At 33.4% G+C, this 22,599-nt stretch overlaps 1 protein-coding gene across 8 annotated transcripts in view; it reads right to left on the bottom strand.

Annotated features, from left to right (window-relative positions):
• LOC118741400 (GTPase-activating protein skywalker) overlaps nt 1-22,599 on the bottom strand; it is a 223,776-nt gene that overhangs the window by 85,220 nt on the left and 115,957 nt on the right. For all 8 annotated transcript variants that reach the window (XM_036473369.1, XM_036473359.1, XM_036473361.1 and 5 more), the window contains one exon: nt 18,467-19,075. In XM_036473369.1, the coding sequence (XP_036329262.1) occupies nt 18,467-18,614 (148 nt within the window). In that variant the 5' untranslated portion in view covers nt 18,615-19,075. The remainder of the gene's footprint in view (nt 1-18,466; nt 19,076-22,599) is intronic.

The following is a 22,599-nucleotide window of genomic DNA, read 5'->3' as shown; positions in this document are numbered from 1 at the left end:
AGATGAGCTAATCCGATAGGTGGCGCAGGAGTGAAATATTTGCAAAACCCGTATTTAAAGTCCGATTTAGTTCATATTTAGAAAGCGTGCTTAAGAAATATTTGTTTTTACTATAAACTTTTTGTAATATAATACTTTTTTAGATTCTAAAAATGGACACTGCTGTTTTTTCAAAGAAATATTTTTTTGCTACATATCACTTTGTTTCGGGATGTACAATACAATAGAATATATTTTATTTATTTTTTATTAAGAAACTGTTTCAAAAAATACTCTACTGTAGAAAATGCTTTTCTTTTTTTTTTTTTTTAACGGAGATACGCAGTAACAGTTTTTTGTCCAAAAAAAAAATATACGGGTGTTATGTATACCTTCAGCTGTCGACTAGTGTACGTTCTATTTAAAATGTTTGAATTACCTCATGGTTGCATGCAAATTGCGAGCAGTGGGTAAATAAGAGCGAAGAAAGCTTTTTAATTAAAAATTATTCAAGCAGAAAAAAATGCTCGCAAAATTACTTCGCATACACATGTGAATACGAGCAAGAAAAAAAAACAACAACTCAAGTACGTGCATATGTATATTCTGTTGTTCCATGAAAGAGCTGTGTTTACAAAACCTATTAGAATTCATTAATACTTTTAATGACAACAAAAATACGGCAGTCAATGAGTTGGCGCGTTCAGCTTTATTTTTTCTTTTAAAGAGCATTACTGAAATCAATATATATGTACATAAATAATACTCGAAACAACCAAAATGAGATATACAATGGATGAGCAATAATGAGGGAGTTCGCTTGAGTAAAATTCGAAAATATCTGTTGACGTCAAAAATAACTACTACATGGCAATTAGAGTGCGCTCATCAAAGTAAACAAACTTGTACATATGTACCCTTGTGGTCAGCTAACTAAGTTAAGTGACATTTTGACCAGTTTTGTTTATTTCTCTTTTGTCTATTTAATATTGACAATTTTTTCGTAAAAGTCTAGCACATTACATAACCAGCACCACATAAATCCACATTTCGATCTTCAACAAACAACACCCAAAAATTTTAAACTTTTAATTAAAAGTTGTTGGAAAAATTGTAACTATGCAAATTTTAAAACCCTATAAAATCGCGTTAATTTTTAATAATTTTTTTTTTGCTGATGGTGCTAGGTATTTTCCTCCATATAAAAGTAATTGTCGAGCATACTTTATACATATGGAAGAAATGCTCAACACCGTTAGCCAAAAAAAAAAAAATTATTAAAAATCAACGCGATTTTCTAGTTTTAAAATTTGCACTTTAGCCTTAAAAAATAATAGGCTATAAAACTGCGTACCTAAACTTTTTCCAAAAACTTTTATTAGAAAGTTTAAAACTTTTGGGTAAAATTGTTGAAGTTTGTAGAGTTTTTTTAAATTTTTGTACGAAGTTCGAAATGTCAATTTATGTGGTACTGGTTGTGTTATGTGCTAAGCTTTTATAAAAAAATTCTAAGTATTACATAGACAAAGGAGAAATAACTAAAACCGGTCAAAATATGACTAAACTTAATCAGCTGACCACAAGTGTTTCTTTTCATAAACAAAATAGAATGGCTCACTCAAACAATACAGCGCAGCGGATGAACGAGTGGACACATGCTGCGAACAAAATATGTTTATAACCTTATCAACATGATTTATAGATATATTTATACAAATGTTGCTAAACAAATCAAAGCAACATTTGACCAGAAGCACACAGACACCATTTAAGAGGCATACTTTTAGGCTGTTCACTATTAGTGCTGTTGAGCCACAATGCCTTTGAACGGGATTTAGATGTCGGGACTAAAATTTTAAACAAAACAAATTAAAATCAAATCAATTTGGTATTTAGCTCTAACATTTGCTTTATTTTATTTCATTATAGTTTTAATAAATAAATATCAAATAAAATTTGTTTTTTTTAATTTTCTTGTAGTGCAGAAGTTCAATATTCACTTAATAGATATGTATGTGCGTACAGATAGTATATGCCCTCCCATATGTACGCATTACTCACACTTGTAGACATCCATACATATGCCCATCAGTGTTGCCGCGCGTCATGAAACAAATGTATCATAAAAGAAACAAAAAATGGATCACATGTATCACAAATTTTTTATTTAAGTATCAAAGTATCAAGTTAGAAAAAACTTAAAAAAATGCTATTTGGTTTCATACTTTTGCTTTGCACATACATATGTATGTTTGTACATGAAGAAAGATATTTTACATATTGTGACAATCTATCGAAAAAGAGATTCAATTGTTTTTAATTTGTTTAGAGAGGAACAAAAATATTATGTATAGATTTTATAGAAACTTGAATTCAAATATATGTACATTTTTAAACTATTGGCTGTCGATCATTTACGTTAATTATCAAATTATGTGAGACGTTAAACTCGTTGACACGCTCCATCATATTATCAACAGTTTGTAATGAAATTATATTTCTCCCTTTCATATTGGATCAAAACAAATTCCGAAAATATACGCTTTGCAGCTGCAGTGCTATTTATGAGGTAGTTCATTTAAAGCACTTTTCTTTAAGCTTATTTTACCCCAAAAATTTTCAATATTTTCGATCAAATTTTAAAAGCTGCCACATACATAAATATTTTCTCTTTAACATGTATACAAATTTATACTACGTGAAAAATTTAAGTATCTCACGAAATGAGCGAAAAAAATAAAGTATCTTCTGAAAATTTGCCCAAACACGTACCACTCTTGAAGTATATGGATCGAAACGGCAACACTGATGCCCAAATATATGTACATACACATACAAGTACACGATATAATTTTCTTCTTTAGAAGCAACTGAGAGCGCTTAAGAAGTCCAGAACAAAAGCATTCATCGGATATACACGTGTAGAAAAAAAAATAAATAAAAAAAATGTTAATCCGAACCCTATTGAATTTAAATATTTGTGTCACCCAAAAATAGAAAAATGAAATGGAATACATAAGAATTACAAAAGGAAATAAATTATCTATCGTCCCGCAACAAGGTGCGAACAAGAACACTACGGCTACTTATCATTAATTTGAATATCAATAAAAAAAAAAAAAACAATAAGAAAGCACCACTAGAATAAACGGTTTAGAAAAAGGTGACTGTTGGGCGAAAAAGTTATATGGCTAATTTGCTGGAAGTATAACATAACTCAAGAAATCAAAACTGCCAATAAAAAGGCTTTACAGTTTTTACAGTTTAGGGTTTCTGCGTTGAACAAAACCGAACGCTGAAGAAACCCCCTGTAACGGCTATAAAAAAGCCAATTTATTGCAAGCCTGGAGCAAAACAGGAAGATCCTAGGCATCATAGACGAACGCGATGAAAAAGCCAAGGTCCGCAGGGAAAAGGCAGTGCTCCAAGTGGAGGAGCCAGCGAAAATTGTACAGATGCTGCAATAGTTCAAGCCAGGCACACCCATGCAAACTAGAAAAGTGAAAAATGCGGTGCAATCAGACAACAAAATTATATAGGTCAGTTCCTTAACATTTTTGTTTTTTTAGATTATAGCGCATTCCACTAATAACACTCTTTAGTAAAATTGTCACGTGTTGTAGTTTTTGCGGAATGCGAAAATGAAAATATTCCTTCTACTTGAAACTCCGTTTAACATTTAAGATTTACAGAGGTGCGTCGCATATTAACGTTGTAGAACGATTGCAAAAGGTCTTCCAGACAGTGGATGAAGGCATCCATGACTTGAGTGGCATGCTGCTTTCTCGAAAAAAAAACAATTTTATAAGTGTGTGGAATTGATCGGAAATGAGACGGTCGGTCAGTGGCAGACTCTGATATGCATGCTTGAGTTGTTTTTGAAAAAATAGCAAACGAAAATAAATAAACATAATAATAAAAACAAAAAAAAACAAAATAATATAAAATAAAAAAGTATAAACAGCTGAATATAAAAATTAATAGCGCTCTTCAACTTTGCATATATGTATGTATGTTTCTTTTCATTTTCATTTCATTTGCTTTGTTTTCTTCCTGCACAAAGGCAATGTGCTGTGCTTATCGCAGCAGCTTGTTTTTATTGCCTGAAAGAAGAAAGGCAAACTATAAAAAAGTACACAAAAACGAAAACACTATAATAAATGTAAAAATAGAAAATGAACAAAACAAAAATTAAATAAAAGTTTATGTGTATGCATTTAATGTAAGCTAAGTATAGCTATACTGTATACAAAATAACAGCGATCACCACTTGCGGGCGCAACGGAAAACATTGCCGCCATCAGCCGCAGATTTGTGTAAATAATTATTGTTGTTACGTTCGAGCGCATTTTATCGCGAGGCGCAGAATTGCAAGAAAAAATATGTATGTATTTGAAAAATCACTCCCAAATGCATGTAACAAAATGAAAATGATTATTGTACAATAAAAAAAAAAGCAACTAACTACAAACACTTCAAATTTTAATGCAGCGCAGCAGCAATTGAGGGACAACTAATTACTGGTTATCGTGCATTTGGCGCTTGAATGTTTGCAATTCAAGTGAAAATAGTAAATAACAGATGTTTATGGGTAAATTACATACATGCATACGTATGTATGTGTGGGCAGAGTTACTTATTAGGCCGGGTCGGTACCTACATATACGAAAAGGAAACGTTTTTAGTTATCCCTTCACACTTTCCAAGGTGCAGACAGAGTCCAAGTAGTCGAGACCACTGCTTTACACACTACACTAGTCCTTAGGGACTTCAGGAGGTAAAAAGATAAAATTTTGCTTTCTTTTCAATTTTTCCCACACTGAGAAGAGTTTAGTTACAACAACTAAATATGTTTCTCTCAACACGGGATTTGGTTACAGTTACACGATTTGGTTATAGTTACACGATGTGATTACAGTTACCAAATCTTGTGTTGCAAAAAAATATATTTGGCTGCCTTTTTTCTGAGTGCATGCTTGAGGTAGCGGTAGCTTCGAAGATTGCTATTCCGATTATGAGAGCCATTTTTATAGAATTCTTAATATTGAAATGTCCCGCTTAGCTGGAGGAAGATTAAAGTAATCTTTATTCCCCAGGGGGAAAAAGTTGCAACGGCAATGCTACACTGAAAAAAGAGTTTAGTTACGTCAACCAAATATGTTTATCTCAACACACGATTTGGTTCTAGTTACATTATTTGGTTATTCTTGGTTACCAAATCATGTGTTGAGAGAAATATATTTAGCTGACTTTTTTCTGAGTGTATGAATTTCAGGCCAATATGTCTTATGTTTTTCGTACTCAAGACGTTAGTACCTCTCATCTTAGATCTACAGATAAAGGGCCGGACATCTAATTTAACGTGCCCCGCACGATTCAGAGCTCGACCAACTGCACACAATTTACTATGGCTTCCTTTTTATGACTTTAGGGTGTCCTTAATAGTGTTGGAGTTGATTCTAAACATAAAGTGCTTAGAGAGTCGTGAATCGTATCTCTATTACCGTAAAGTTACACGATCAAGAATCTGGTTTCAAGTTGATCACACATACTGTTTGTCAAAATTCACGCAACTTGATAGTCAATTTTACTTTTAAGATGCCGTCGTCAAGACAACAACTTAAAATTTTCGCCTCCTGCCCGTACACAAATTTATAATACCTGCAGGAATACCTTCCCGCCTATTTTTGACAAAATCCCGAAGTACGAGAATAGCCTAAATGAACTTGAAAGTAAAAATAGATACCGAGCCGACGTTCAAGTTGTAAAAATGCGAGCGTGCTAGCTTTAGATCATTATTAAATGAATTATTAGCGTAACTCTTAGCTATAAGACATGCTGTAGTTAGTTCTAAGTACATATATAATCTGTAAAAAATACTGAATATTTCTAGATTATTTTTTATTTGAATTAAGGAATAAATGAATAACAAAAGTGCGAGTGGGCTAGTAAAAAGTGTGCAACTTGCTTTCAAGTACTTGATACGTGTAACCTCCAAGTAAGGGAACACAATAGTTTTTGCTCCGTATCTTCAGTGAGAACGAAACCGCAAGGGTGTGGAACGAAAGAACTACCAAAACTTCCTTGCCCATAAATTGTTCGCTTATCTAACTATTCGAGTATTTTACAGAGAGCAAGGATGGTAATTAACAACCATTTCGATGACCAAGCCTAACGTACCTACATGCATACATACATACATATGTATGAACGAAGTTAAATCTGTTTGAGTGAATATAACCAGCTATTAGCTTATTGACGCCTAACAATTGATTTTGAAGTAAATTTTGTATGTAGCTCCGAGCATTCCCAGCAAACTTTTTATTGTGTACGTTCTCACCGCGTCGTAAACTCGAGTTTCGGAGCTTTGTGTTTATGAGAAACTGTCTAGCTTTTCTCACTGTGGTATTGAAGAAACTTAAAGCCCGATTTCACATTTGTTTGTTTACTTTTTCTTATTCGCATTCTCAAATTTTTTATTGTGAATTTTCCAATTTAGCCAAAAAATAAGCTTCATATTTGTACGAAATAATATAATAGAAAAATGTTGATTGTAAAGGGACTATCTAGCAGCAGGATCTGGTTTGAATTCAAATTAAAAATGAGTAATGAAATTTATGATTGAAAATACTTTTTGCTCAGAGTGGCGACCACGTAGAGGAACAATAAATCAAAATAAACCTAAACGAATATGTTTACTGTGTAATCCAGTACTGTAAGCAAATGCAAATTTACGATGAGCATTTTCGCTAAATTTGGACATATTTAATGTTTGCAGAGCATTTGCCAGCAGCTGCTACGAATTTTCAACGCCAAATACGAAAACGAAAGCACTTTATTGGCACTAAATTAGAAATGATTTTGATTTGTTGTTGGCTATGAATTTTCCCTGTACGATCGGTCGTAGATGAGATATTAAAATTAAATAGTTTTTTGCCATTTTTGTGCGACATGGGAAATTTTACATTTTTATGGTTATTAAATGCAAAACATTTGTCCACTTATATAACACAAAACTGAAAGTGATTTGAATGGATGCACACCTGCTTGTTATTGTAATTTTTTTTTTATTATTTGCAAATTTTCAGTCAACTTTCCGCTGCACTTTAGTAAGAATTGGGCGTGGAGTGAAATATTCGAGATCAATCTCTACTTTTGAGACAAATTTATTGATCAACATTTTCCTTTAATTAAGTTTTACATCGAAATCGAGGTGAATTATCTTCAAAACGACGCAGTTTTTCAATCAATTTGAGATGAGGCGATCAAGCACCAACAAATATAGGTAGGTACATACATATGTATGTATGGCTTTGACAAGCACTGATATATGGGTGTTTCCAGCGGAAGGTCCACCACGACAAAAAAAAAAATAAAAGTTTTATATCTAACGTATTTACGGGCCGATTTGTCTGCTTTTTAAAATATATACTGGCTATGTAAGTAGAATCATCTTTGCATAAAATGGTCTTCCTAGATGGTGCCAAGGTCGAGATATTTCGAAAAACCGTATTTATGATCCGATTTGGTTCGAATTTGGCGTATGTGGTTGAAACATAATAAATCATAGATTTCCAATAAATTGACCCTGAATTGACGCTGAAGTCAAAATATAAAGTATATTCTACATAAAATACATGTTTTATTTGCGTTAAAAATTCATTTAAAAGCAATATTAACAATAATATAACGATGGAAATTTATGTCACGTGACGCCACGTCACGTTTCACACTTGGCATTGTAAAATAGAATTGAAACAATTTGCATTAATTCAAAAAACTCTAAAAACAACTAGAATTGCTCCAAATCATTTTAAAATAAGTTTCATAAAAATAGCCATCCACAATTCGCAGAGTTTTGCGATTTTGTAAGAAAAGAAAAAATCAACTTCCATTTTTTGTCACGTAACGACCCTCTCTCTAAATGTTTATATTCAGGACCAAGCAGTTCGATTGATTTAATTTTTCGGTTAAATATAGAGCTAATTATGTGCTATACAATGGCCCAAAAAAGTTAAAGAAAACAAATGGTATTCCTTTTTTGTATCACATTGAAATCGTACGACTGTCACGTGCGCCACCATGGGAATGCCCATATGTAGAATGTACACTCTGAATCGTAATTCACTCAAGAACGATGTGAAGAAGACCGCCGAATTGAATTGATAGACAACTAGCCGTAAAACCAGGATGGAAAATATATTTGAATGGAAAAGTCCCTCGTCAACTGATTCAAGCCCAGCTAAAAATTTTTCAATAGCTGTTGGGCATATTTTGAGAAGCGATTATACCGCTTTTTACCTTCAAAAAAGTAATAATGATAATTAATCCCAACGATTTTACCCTGACACCGCCCAAACGACACGCTTGAAGAAAGGAACCTTTTTTTCATGAAAAATAGAAGTTTGTGAAATATAGAGTTCTAAAACCAATCAGCTACAGAATTAAATTCATCAGCTGATTGGATATGCTAAAAGATATGATATCATTTTTTGAGAGCTTTTAAAATTTTCTCTTTTGTATGTTTTTCAAAAGTTTGATATGCATAGGATGACGGTGCTACTTTGCGAAAGCTAACGGTCCTATACATATATAAATGTTAAAAAAATCTATGGCTTTTTTTGTATAGATTACTTCATGATGCCGTATTTCTATCATTGTTGTCACTTTGAATATCTTTATCGATAACAGCTTAAGGCAACAATAGTGAAGAACGAAATATTTTAATTTGCTGTAATATTTTGTGTAACAAACAAGTTTGTGCATGCCATTTGAATGAAACGATTTTTGTGTTGCACAAACACCCGCACATGCGATTGTACATCTGTAAATAATTAATTTACAGCCGAGACCTTTAAAAATAATAAAAAAAAAAACAAGACCAAACAAAAAGAAACACTACAACCAAATTAAATGATTTAAATAAATAACCCGTAATCATTTGCCATTAACACAACAAATACTCTTACGTACAAACAAGCAAGGCGAGTAAACAAAACCACAACCAATAAAAAAATAAACAAAAACACAAATAAAGGGTGGAAGGCGACTGAAGCAGTCCCAGCTTGAAGCCAATAAACTGGAAAACTTTATAATTTTATACATATACATTTTCGATTATTTCCGTTACTGCCGCTATAGGAATTAACAAAAAATATTTACATTCTTAAATATGTACATACAGTGATGGGCAATAATATTCTGAATAGTCTGTTTAAGAAACTTGACTTAAGTTTTTTAGAAAATATCGGTTTTTAGCGCTACATTACATACTAAATATTTAAAATCGTAAGAAGGATATTCTAAATTTTGTTTTATTCATTCGAAGAATGGTAAGAAGAAAAAAAAAGACGGTAGTTCCACGGACACAGCCCTATATTATCTGGCCAGCGAAATCCGAGAAGTCGAGGAAAAACAGTTATCTGTGTGCTCATCGCAAAAGAGGGACCACTTGAGAAGACAAATGTAATTTTATGCAAAGAGATGGCAACCCTGCTTCGAACTTAAATTGCTGAAACCAACAACTAAAAACTATAAAACGTTTTCTTCCCTTGTCGAGCCGAGTAGTCCATCGAGCAAAGAATTTTGCGTCCTTCATTACTGCCTGAAGGAAGTGCGAGAGCACGAAAAAATGGTGAAGATGACAGAAATTCGTTGCACGAAACACTAATATCAGAAGCATTTTTGTGAAAGCTGTCAGACTATAATGGGGAAAACAATTTAAGCCAGCAATGAGTCGACCAGAAGAAGTTCATACCGGGGGCTACTTGGTTCGCATACTTGGTAATGGTTTATTTTCATAAAATGGGTATTCTTATTTAGACCTACATATGTACATTAGACTGCATCACCAAAAATAGTTGCGGTTTTCCGCCGGGATTACAAAATTTATTATATTTAAAGAAGTCTAAATCGGAAGAGCTTAGGTTCAGTTATTCAAGTTTTTCCTATACCAATCTTTGAAAAAAGTTAAAAAACAGCATCAAAAATCTCATCATTACGAAAATTTTTTTTAATTTTTTTTTAAATATTTTTATGCCAATATTTTAAGCTTACACCGTTTTGTAATTTGAGGGGATTTTTTCAAAAAAAAATCTTTAAGAAACTACTTTTATTCATAAAAAAAACTCCATTTTTGGAGGTGTTTTCAAATCGGTCCAGCTCACTTAAATCTTAATATTTTTCCGAAATATTTTGGTGGACGTCTTAAAATATAATAGATTTTATAATTCCAGTGGAAAAATAGTACCGATTTTTTTTTTGTATGGGGAGTGATGCAGTCTAATGTACATACATGAACGTGACGCTATTACCGAAACATCTATTGTTATTTTTCACGTAACATATTAAAACTATTGCGCAACACTGTACTTTAATATGTATTTGTTTGTATACTCAACGTGATTGCATTGGATAAAAAGTTTTTATATTTGTGCAATGGGAAGAGTGTGGAAAATTCCCAATAGTTTGTAGCTATACTCGTGTATTCACAAGCATGATAAAAGAATATTTATGTAATTATGAAAGGAATAAATATGTGCGGCAAAAGCACGTGCGATCATCAATGGCGGTATTCACTAACTGGTGTTGGTCGCTGGATAGAAATTTGCTTATATAAATTTGTTTACTTACATGCATACATATATATGTACACATATATTTGTATGTATGTATGCAAAGGATAAATAAAAATAAAAATTTCCATGCAATATTTAAAAAAATTAAAATTAGCTCAAGAAGGCCATACATAAGCTATTCTACAACGGAGTGCACATTTTAAAAATTTCTGAAATGCATACAAACACATTTGTATGTACGCTTGAATATTGCTTTATATTGGAAAAAAAAAAAAAAAAAAATTAAGAATTATGCAATTCGCTGGCGCCTTTCAGTGCATTCCCGATTATCGCGCAAAAACAATTAAGAAAATTTAAATTAAAGAAGAAATTATTGATGCGAAAACTGGCGATGGAGCCAGATATAAGCAGTCTACTTTGCATAATCTCAAGTAATATCTGGACGAATGTAGACAATCTGCTAGGCGCAAACTTTTATTAATAATTATTATTGGAAAATTGGAATTTTATACTTCTACAATATACGTATGTATGTATGTACATGCAATCAATAAATTATTAATCTTAAATCCTTTGTGAAGAAATTGAAAGAAAAATAAAGTGATCATAAAAAGTTTAATGGTAATAAAAAAACTATATAAAAATAAACACATACAAGCAATGTGGACACACGGGTAAAAGTGCACAGGATAATCGACGTGCTTTTGGCAATGTGACAAAAATATTCTTCATTCTCACATGACATAAATTTTGAAAATTATTTTTATTTAAAGCAATAATTAATGACAACTTTTTTCCAGAAGCATTGTTATTGTTTTTATGAAATTCTCAAAGCGAATTGTTGTTTTTGTGGTTTTTACGTTGCCGTTGCATCCATTTATATTTGGTCGATTGCCAAGAGCTACTCTACTCTTGAGATTTGTTTATCTTAATTCTTATTTTATTTTATTTTTATTTTTTGTGGAAATACCTGAACAGCAATGAATTGCGAACGCCAAGAAAGCGGCATGTGAACAACAAAAAAACCAACGAGTCACTGGAAATTCCTTGCCCATTTTATACCGGCAGTTGACCGTTGATCATTCATAAACAAAATGTGTAGATAAGGTGCTTACAGATTTCAGTTCAGATATACTTGTTAACTATGGTTTCCTTTTGATGCCAAAGCGGTCTAACTGTTCTCTATCTCTCTCTATTATTTAGAATAACAGCGAGCCCACTCGGGCTAAAGATAATTAGGGATTCACAAGAGGTCATAAGCGTCGTGCTGCTAGCATATTTTTAAACCGTAATATTTGTCAAGGTAAACAAATTTTAAAATGTTTTTATGGGGTTGTTACAACAGAATATTTTTAAATGGATATACATACAGTTGTATATATAATTAGTACATACTCTCATTTTGGTTGTTTTGGGTGTTTCCGACAGGGTGGTGTATGATGCATTGCGGAACGATTTTCCGACATCCCTTGTCAAATTTGGAGACAAACCAATTTTGACATTGTGTCATTTCCAGTTTCATTTTCCGAACCAAAAATTGTTTCACAATACTGCATATATAATTAGCTCTTTATCACCATTTTAACAGTTACATAGGGTTATGTTAAGGTGGTTACCCCTTAACAAGGGGATCACTTATACCAAGAGCAATGGCCGTTGTGATACCACTGCGTTGTGGTAACTGCTAGGTCAGAGCGCAAATCGCTACGTGTCGAGGGCGAAGTTGCGCATGCACGCACGGATGTTAGCATCAGAAAACTCCTCCGGGTAAGTTAGAAAGTGTCTAAAACGCAGTCTAAGACGGGGTGTTGAAATGATTTCAGATCGTCGTCCTACATGTACCTGCGTCAAAGAGGGTGCGGCGTGATGTCCAGATTTCCAGTCGGTTATTCAACCGGTGCGCGTAAGCCTGAATGCAGCCCTTTCTGCAGCTGCCTTACCCGCGATACCGACAGGCCCTATTCTAAGCATGACGTTAAGAGTCAGGGTACGAGTGGTCCTAAGTGCCCCACTGATTCCAATGGGGGGTAGCCCTATTTAGCTCATTCTGCCAGACGAGGACTCTATAAAACACAATGGACTTGACTATGATTTCATAGAGCCAGGAAAAAACTTTGGAAGAAAGGGAAGAAAGGTCACATCTCTTACCTTCTCCCCTGCATCTGTATATAGCCTCTTAAGTCTTCCATACTCTCTTCTCTATATAAGGCTTTCACGACGGCTTTCCATATTGAGCTCATCCCAAGTATTGGACTCTTGTCAGAAAGCACCGAGCGATTGTCTCTGACCGAAGGCACATAACATCTGATAGCGAATAAAACAAGTTGGGTTTTACTATGATTTACAGTCAAGTCAAAAGTTCGCAGACTCGAGGGTTAAGTCGAAGAAGGTTTACCCCTCACTAAAAGTGCAACATCATCCGCATGGCAATCAACCTCTTACTCACCAATCCAAAAAAGCGACGGTTCTCCCACTGAATATGCGACTTTTGAGCCCAACAAGGTCGGTTACGACCCCAAGCTTATACTCAGGAATCTAACTATTGCCTCCGGTAAAGGCCCCCTCGATGTCGATGAAGGCGGTATGGACCGATCTACCCTTATGCACATTGAGCTGTCAAGAGGCGATCATGAAGAATCCCGCTTTTTATATGCAAATCAAACAGCCTATCCACGGTTTAAGCAAAAATGAGGAGAGGCTAAATGGTCTGAAATCCTTGGGAGACATGTGAGAGCATTTTCCAGTATTTGGTATAAACGTAAGCCAAGCCCTGGCGATGTAACCCACCGTGCACTGCAAGTAGCAAATATTGGAACAAACCAACGACACATCTAGAGTTTTTTTTTTCAGCTAGTCGGGCGTCTGATCCCACTGACTTTAGTGGCTTGGAAGAGTTTATCGCCCAAGTAAAAGGACGCCTAAGTCGGCGAAATACAACGTTGAAGATGCCAAAAGTTTTGCACATGCTCATAGAGTTCTGCCAGCGCTGATTTTTCGTCTAATCTAATCAATTTAGACATCGAGAAGTAAAATTTAAGTGTTATCGACAATCGTTAATGTTATCTAAAAAAAAAAAAATCGCACACCATGATGATTCAACAGTTTATACATTTTCACCAGACACTTCACGCGCCTCAACAATTAATACATAGTTATTACATTTTTCTGTCATTAACTGTCAATTTGAATTTCTGATGGTTGATAGCGACATTACATTTATGCAATTGAAAATACTGCTTCCGAAGACTAGGTTTATTTTATAACCAACAAATTAATAGAATTTCAATATCTAGCAACTGCGCCCAATTCAATGAAATGGGACAGCGGCGAACCCATAAAAATTGGAATTTTTATTGTATGTTTATAATACAATTTAGCAATTGATTCATAATTCAGCTAAATATAAATTTTCGGTTGGTAATAAAATTATTAAAATACTACTTCTTAGAAAAAAATGAGAAGCTTATTAAGTGGAAATAATAAAAAAAAATTTAAGCAAGTAATAAAAATGATTATAGAAACTGAAATAAAACATAAAAAAAGGAAAAGAAGACGTTTAATTTAATTGCCAAAATCGAATAAAAAAATCAAATAGAATGTTTCATGGGCCATTTACGACCAGGAGTCAGAACCATAAATTCAACACTAAGGAAGTCAAAAAGGAATAGCAACTCCAGAAATCGCAATTTTTCAATGCGAGTACTAAAAAGAGTAAGATTTTTTCAGGTGACTTAAGTTAAATGAGGCTCCAGAGCTCTCTAATCGTCGAGTAGCAACTTCCAAGTTGGGCAACAAAATCTGGAAGAATCTCATATCACAGAACTCATACACATACAAAAATAAAAAAGTAGTAGATACAGCAAAAGAAGAATTTAGGAATGCCAGGTAACGCAAGTATATCTGAGTAGTTAAATTTTAGATAAGAATTGTCAGGGTACTTAAGATAGGAGCGAGTTGATATAAAAGCAGCAAACATTTAGAACTGTAAAGTAGTAAGTAATAAATAAAAACGTAGCTCGAGTGTAACCCGAACAATAAGGCTGACTTCCAAAACGTGCATACATTGTTATCGATATTTTTATCGATTTTGTTATTTATATTTTTATCGATTTGTTATCGATATTTTTACCGATTTTGTTATTGATTTTGCTATCGATATTTTTATCGATTTTGCTATTGATATTTTTATCGATTTTGTTATCGATATTTTTTATCGATTTGGGTATCGATGTTTTTATCGATTTGGTTATCTATATTTTAATAGATTTTGTTATCGATATTTTTATTTTTTTTTTGTTGATTTTTTATCGATTTTGATTTCGACATTTTTTTCGATTTGGTTATCGATTTTCCTATCTACATTTTTTCGAATTTGTTATCGATAACTTTACCTGTTTAATTATCGATATTTTTATCGATGTTACCATTGACTTTGTTATCGATAAACATGATGTGACATCATATGACAGAACATCACATGATATGACATCATTTGGCATGACATGACATCCTATCACGTCATCGCATCCCGCATCATTTAGGAGAATATGTAGATGATGAAAAGGATAAAGGCAAAGATATAAAAGATTAGAACAAAGATGTAAGTTAGATATGTAACGTAAGAATCTCTTCTCTAGTGTGGCCCAAGCGCACTTATTTTTTTTTTTTAAGAAACTGATCATGTGATAGCAATGAGTATGGAAATACAGAGTTATATACAAAACTGGAAAATAAGCGCAGCATTTTCATATGCTTATACGTTTGTACGTACACAAATTTATGATAAACAAATGTACAGACAATAGTGCGATTTTTTTGTTTTCGAAAGCATGTTTCAGCAGGCGCCAACCTTGTCCATTGTGATTTCGTTTTTCTTTGCGGCCTATTTATTACTACAAACAACAAATGGTAGACACATCTTCAATGCTTAGGCTTTGAAACACATAGGGTGATGTGATTTTACTCAGCTCAAAAAACTTAAGAGAAAAGGAATTTGGCAAAATGTACACGATTTTGAGTTATCAAGCGGGTCATATGGGCAATTCTCACAAACGTCGAATCTTTTGTGATCATAATTTTTTTCTTAAATCGTGAGCACATGTCTGGAATTTTTAGTATACGTTGCTTCAGATGCTAGAATCAAAATCCAACGTAGTGCAACGTCCTAAAGCAACGCAACATACTTTTTAAAATTTTTTACGCGTTTTTTTTTGAAGTGGAAAGTGGGCGTAATTTTAGTCCGATTTCAAAAATTTTCAGCATATAGTTTCTTTATGCCAAGGTCAATAATTGTACTGAGTGTGGTACAAATTGACGAATTGATATACACATACAGTAAACCAAAAAAAAAAACTCTGCCGCGACATTTTAGCAAGTTTTGGCATTATTCTTTAGTCTATTTACAGCCGGTTTCACCGGCAATTTAAATGGAAAATGATTTTTTATTTTCTGTCAATTTCCATATAAAATTCCAAAAATAAAAATTACTTTTCACTTAAATTGAAATTGGCTGTTTATGTTTATTATTATTATTATCACTTAACAAACAACAAATATATGTATGATGCGACAATTCGAACTAATTTAGAATTGCCCATATGCTTAGGCTGCGTTTCACCAAACTAATTTAAGTGGAAATTAACTTTAATTTAATTCTCAATTCACTTTTTTTTCAGTTTCTATAAAGAACTTATTTAAGTGAGTGAAAATATGGCAGCACCATGCTAAAAGTGGCAGTAAAAGCAGGGCTGGTATACAAGCAACCACCTGACACACAAAATTGTGGTGTGTGTATATTGATCAGCTGATTCAACGTGTAACATCCCTGAATGTGATTATGCTGATTTAATTTTTATATACATTACTTAAGAGCATAGGTCACTTAATGCAAAATTAAAAACAAATTAAAATTGATTGCTAAACCCAAAAATTCGAACATTAAAGCAATTTTCACTTAAATGAATCTGGTGAAACGCAGCCTTAGTTGTTACTAAATAATCCGACAAGGGCGCGTTTTTGCCGTTTGCCACAAAACCGAACTAGGCAAGCCTTACTACTGAACAGTGGCACATTTATCGTGAATATTGGCTTTTTCATATTGTGCCGTTGTTAGTATTTTTTTTATGAGAAATAACGACACTTTTCGTTTCGATGTTCAGTAGTACCAGTGGAGTTATTTTCGGTTAGCTGTTACTTATTTCGTATTTTTTCAGTCCTACCCTTACCAAGTCTCTAGAAAAAAGTCATAATTTGAAAGCTGACAAATTTTCCCTACAGAGTGAATGCAAATAATCCGGAATAATTACATTCCAAGAAATATTGTTGCTAAATTACGAAACACACAATTTTTTAATTGGCTCTACTGAAAAATATGAAATTTTGAGTTGTGTCGTTATTGCAGCGAACCATCGATACATACATAATTTCTTAGCTGGATAAACCATAAAATTGTTCACTTAATTTTTTTATGAAAAAATCCTAAATGAATCGAAGGGCATCCTTCACCACACAACTCAGGACCACATGCCACTTGGCTGGCATTTTTTTTAAGTTTATATCTTTAAAAATTCGACTGGTTTATGTGCAAAATCACGCGATCGCTTGGTGGAAGCCATCAAGGGCAGAAATGTGGAGTGTTTATTGCATGTACAGACATGCCTACCTACATACGTGCATAATTTTTCATGAATAAAACAAAATTCGATTTTCCATCAGCTGGACGGACTATAAGTTGCTCATATTATTTGTTGTCCATTTTCATTGTTTATCACTAACTTTGAGGTTATATTTTTTTTCTTGATTTTATGTATTTTCTTTTAAAGTGATTAACGAAAATAGACCCAGCGAAGTATGAAAAAAATAATAATTTTAATGGGCAAGCTCGGAATTTATTACTTTATGGCACAAACAATCATTTTTATTCGTAAATAGTTGTTCTTGCTCGAGGCACTTCACATCTTTGAAAAGTTTACAAAACAGAGCTGCTTTTCCAGACAATGTAAATTTTTGAAAATGATGTTTATGTTTTGGGCTTTTAGGGAATTTTCTCGAAACCGCAGACGTGTTTTAATTGAATTAATTTGGATTTATAAATAGTTTTTTTTTAAAACGAAAACAAGTCAAAATAAAACTTAATTGGTGTTTCACCAACAATTATTAGACCGACTTACACAAATCGGGTGTGTTGAAAGGCGTGGTATATGTAAAAGTGTGTGTATGTAAATACGTACATACGTCCTACACACATAATCACAAAAATTTATTTATGAAATGAATGCACATTAATATTTATTTATTCTATGTGGCATGTGTTTATTTTGAAAGCATTTCATACAGCCAGTTTTCATAGCTTATCGACAGAAATAAATTCGAAAATTTTAATTTATAAAAATTTTATGAAATGTTGTTTTACAAATATGGAATGTTGTTACACAGCAGCAGAAACATTTATTTTTAGCGTAAAAGGAATTTTGAAAAACTATTTATTTTACTGATTTCTTTGGCTGCGGCACGGCACTCAATCAAAAATTTAGCGATTATTTTCAATTCATTAAATTAGCGAATAAGGAACAAAAGAAAATACAAGAAAATGGACGCCGATGCTAATGCTACAATAATTTGAATATTTCGCAAAACTTTAGTTCAATTACAATTTCTAATTGGAAATATTTATGTACATAAATACAGATGTACTTATGAAATGGAAAATCTGCAATCGCAGGCACGTTCACCGCCGCCACCAAGTGGAAGTTTTGCACATTTTTGGCGGCTTTTTTGACACTTTTCTGCTAATCACGCCCACTCGCATGACGCGCCCAAAATAAATATTTATTCATATGATTAACATTAGTGTAGTGTAGAAAATATATTCACATTGTTGGTTGGTTTTAGTTTAATGTGAAAACACTTACCGGTTGACGGCTTTTGATTGTAGAAATCTAAACTTTTTATCTCTGCGGTGTCGACGTGCGGTGCAAAGCCCTCATACAAATCGCTCTCCTCCTCGATGCCGCTCAATTTATCGGCCTGAGCTGCCGATGTGTCACGATTGTATGGCATGGTTTTCTAACTTTTTCGCTTAGAAAGTTTGCCACAGGGGATTTTTTGGTAGACGTTGTTTTCTTTTTTCTTTTTTGTATTTATTTTTATTTCTTACAAATACTTTACTGCTTTGCTTCGGGCTTTGACTCTAAGGTCCCACTTGCTTCTTTTCTTCTTCCGCTTTTTTTTCTTGTGCCCTTTCGTTCTCGGCTACTCCGCTGCTGGCCTTTGAATGCTTCGATTAAATAAACTTTTTCGTGAGCTTAGATTTGACTAGAATTGTTTACGGAACGTGCTGCTAGTAGACGACTTCTTATATTTTAATTGTACTTTTTCTTTGTTACTTTTTAAATATCTATGGAGATAGAAATACTCCACGACGACGTGCTGTGCAATGCAACATTATGATATTTTCAAATCTAAGTTAAATCCTCAAAAAGCATAATCCAATAATGCCACCGGAAGCTGGTTGGGCGATCCTGGAAAAAGGAGGATAGAAATTTCATTATTAATACACATGTTGGCACAAAAAATTTATAATAATAAGAATTGGCAATACGAACTATAAGATTAAAAATTAAATTCCCAGGAGAAAGTCAATTCTTTACCTACTTTCTAAATACCTTCCACACATACAAACATAAAAAATGAAAAAGCCTAAGAAACCGAAGATTTGTTTGAAAATCTCACTTCTCTATATCTATTTTATTTTTGATAAACGAGTTTTAGGAAGGAGTAACAACACAAAAATAGTATTAAAGTGCAGGGGAGTATGGCGGGTATTTGCTAGTGTCTAAAAGAATCAATAAAAATCATTAGTTTTTATGAGGTTACCAAATTTAACTTTTAAAAAGAATTTTGATGTTTTTTTCATACATCTAGTATAAACAATTTAACAAAAAAGCGAGAAGCAGAGCCCTATTTAAAATAATACTTCCCAGCAAAAAATAACCGATTTCTTCTCCTTCTTGTTTGGTGCTGTAATCGACTACTCGTACACTGAGAAAAAAACGCGTTGTAAGAATAAAAAAAAAATTATTTGATTACCATTTAAAAATGCTCGTATTTAAATCTAGTGAAAAGTGTTAACGAAATGGATCTTTCCATTATACATACACTACGTATAATGGAAATATTCAATTCAAATACGCCTGTATTAAAATGAAGCATTTTTTACTGCACGGCTGCCGTTTTGCACGTCTCGTATGCTTTTTCATATGTAATTAAGAAAGTATATGTATACAAAGCATGCACAGTTTATCTGTACAAATGCACTAATCGCGCGCTGTGATGTTGATTCAAACTCAACATTTGAAAACACATTTCCATGTATGGCTGTAGCTGAGTGTGCAAAGACGCTTGATACAATTGGTTGCTGCCAAGAGGGTCCGGTTTCAATTACCATCAGACGGTAACATAAAATAAATTCTTTTTTCTTCTTAATTATAATTTCGTATAACGAGAAAGCATCTGCGCACTTCACAACGACTTTTTTTATAACGTAAATACTCAAATTTAAAACGAGTTGGGTTGGTGCTCTTTTATATGCGTATTTTTTTAAATTTAACACGTTTTTTTTTAGTTTTAAAATTTTTTCCCCTCAGTGTACTTCATCTAAACTGGTCAATAGCCGTATATCTTGAACTCCGTACGAAAAACGATGTTCACTCGATGAACTATCTTAAATTTGTTTTAACTCAGCGCTCTCAGACAAACTATCCTAATTCAGACCTTCGCACATTAACAAAGTGCCATATTTTAAACTGTTTAGCAATGAAGTTAAAACCAAACAAGGCTTGTGAGTGTTGAAGAGAACAGAGTTTCTGTATCTGTCGATGCCCTATTTAATAGTCTCCTTAAAAACCAATATTGAAATTTAGTTAATATGTCTGAAGAAAATGTCGATCGGATTGGGCTGGTGTTCGCCGTTTTTTTTTTCTAGATACCTTCAGGTTCTTCGGTTACTGCTTGTTGCTACTTTTGACTTACGTATTCTTAAACAATCATGCCTTTTTTACCTCAGCATTGCTATTCAAGGACAAACGGGGCCATCTGTTGTGGTTAAATTTTTTTTCGCGCCTATTCCGAGTAAATCGATATTTGCTATTAAAGTTGATTTTTCAACAATATTTTATATTTGTAACCTTTAGTTTGTCAATTTCTTGTTTATAAAATATTGACGTATAGTTTTTATCTTTTATTCGCTAGACGTTGGACGCACCCTGGTCTTGCAGTGCAATCGTTTGGTTTTCAGTTCCACCTCAACATTTAAATATGTATGAATATAAATACTTTGCTGTATTCTTTCTGCAATTGCCGGTGAACTCTGATTCTTTTATACCGGCATGTGTTTATAATCACAGATAGATGTAAAAGTGTGGGTAGGAGCGTGCACTCTGCTCGCTCGCGCGCTTTCAACGCATCGTATGATGAACGTCACATTTCCGCTTTCCCAGCACCAACACACACACACACACACACACACACACACACATGCACACAAATAATCAGCTGCGAGATCAGCATGCGCAATTTATTTTTGCACCGCCTATTGCTGCGCTTTCGCATTCGCACATCACTGGCTATTCGATTAATTTTGGTTATTTTATTTTATTTTATTAAATAAATGGGCTTCGAAATTTATTTGCTATTAATTTTTCGCTACAATCTCAATATTCTACCCTCATTCTTTTCCTGTTGACGACTTTTACCGCTTGTTGTTCATTTTGCTCCCCTCTCCTTTTCTGTTTCCTGTTGCCAAACCCATCTTCCTTCCAAAAATCACGTCAATTTTATTTCGGTCTCTGGAAAGCTGCGCACAAAATTTCCTATTGTTTGTTGTTTTAATTTAGTGCAGCATTTTCTTTTATCTAAATTGGCAGTTTATTTGTTGTTGCAGTTGGAAATGAAATTGTTTGGAAAAGCGCGTGGTCGCTGCTTACGTTGAACAAGTACAGCGAAAATGTCTATACATACATATTTACAAAAAGCGCAATTTAGTGACTAGAAAATAAGAAAAATAATGCAAAAAAACTGCCAGCTTGTATAAGCAAATTTATTGTCAGTTGAGATGACTGGAAACTGAAAAATGATAGATTGAGATTTTGCTGTGAAAAATCTAAAAGCTAGATTACAAAGCATCGATTCAAAGAGGAGAACATCCATAAATATCAGCTGGTTGAACTTTTTAGCTTTTGAAAAAAATAAAAAAAGTCTACAATGGTCGAAAAGTGCGGCTGCAACTATTCTCGTTTGCACTTGGCTGTAGCAACAACAACTACAACAACTGTCGTTGGCACCTCACTCTCGCTCACCACATCGATTTTCATTATCTGATTCATTAACGAGTTGCGCTGCGCTGACCTGCTGCTTTTGCGGCTAAAACCGAGCACGTGCATGTTTTACCGGTTTCCGTCACGGTTATGCCAATTTTTTTCGCACTGTGAGCCGCTCAAAACAATAAAATTTAAAAAAAAAAACCGGTGCTTACTCGCTCCACTCATCGGCTTTTACGCTCACACCACCATTTGCACTATTGCTGGTCTACTCTGAATTACATTCCCACAGCTAAAAAGGTTACGTGTTCTGCATGCCATATTTAATGCCAGTGGATAAACTAAAGAAAAAAACAATTTATTTTCATTTATCACTTTTGAGAGTAATCAACCAAATGTAAATACCCTGTAGGGAATTTCCTAGTCGACTACTAAAATAACTAGCTAACTTTTTGCTCACTTACTACACCTAACTTTTAACTTTAAATTTTGGAATCAAAAAATATAGGCTTGAATTACAAAAAAAAAAACAATCGCGCTGATTTTTGAGAATTTTTTTGTCAAAGGGGTTTCACATTTTTTCCATACAAATTATTTTTATGACAGAAGATGCGTGGATACTGGAAAAAATTAAAAAAATCGAGTAGTTTTGAGGATCGAGTTTTTTGGTATCGATACTTGTAAGGATCGGGTATTTTCCAGAGTATTTCAATACTTATTCAAATTAA

This window comes from Rhagoletis pomonella, unplaced genomic scaffold (genome assembly GCF_013731165.1).
Source record: "Rhagoletis pomonella isolate Grant_MI unplaced genomic scaffold, Rhpom_1.0 Rhpom_scaffold_00006, whole genome shotgun sequence".
NCBI lineage: Eukaryota > Metazoa > Arthropoda > Insecta > Diptera > Tephritidae > Rhagoletis > Rhagoletis pomonella.
Note: the sequence above shows the minus strand (reverse complement) of the source record. Positions and strands in the feature narration are given on the sequence as shown.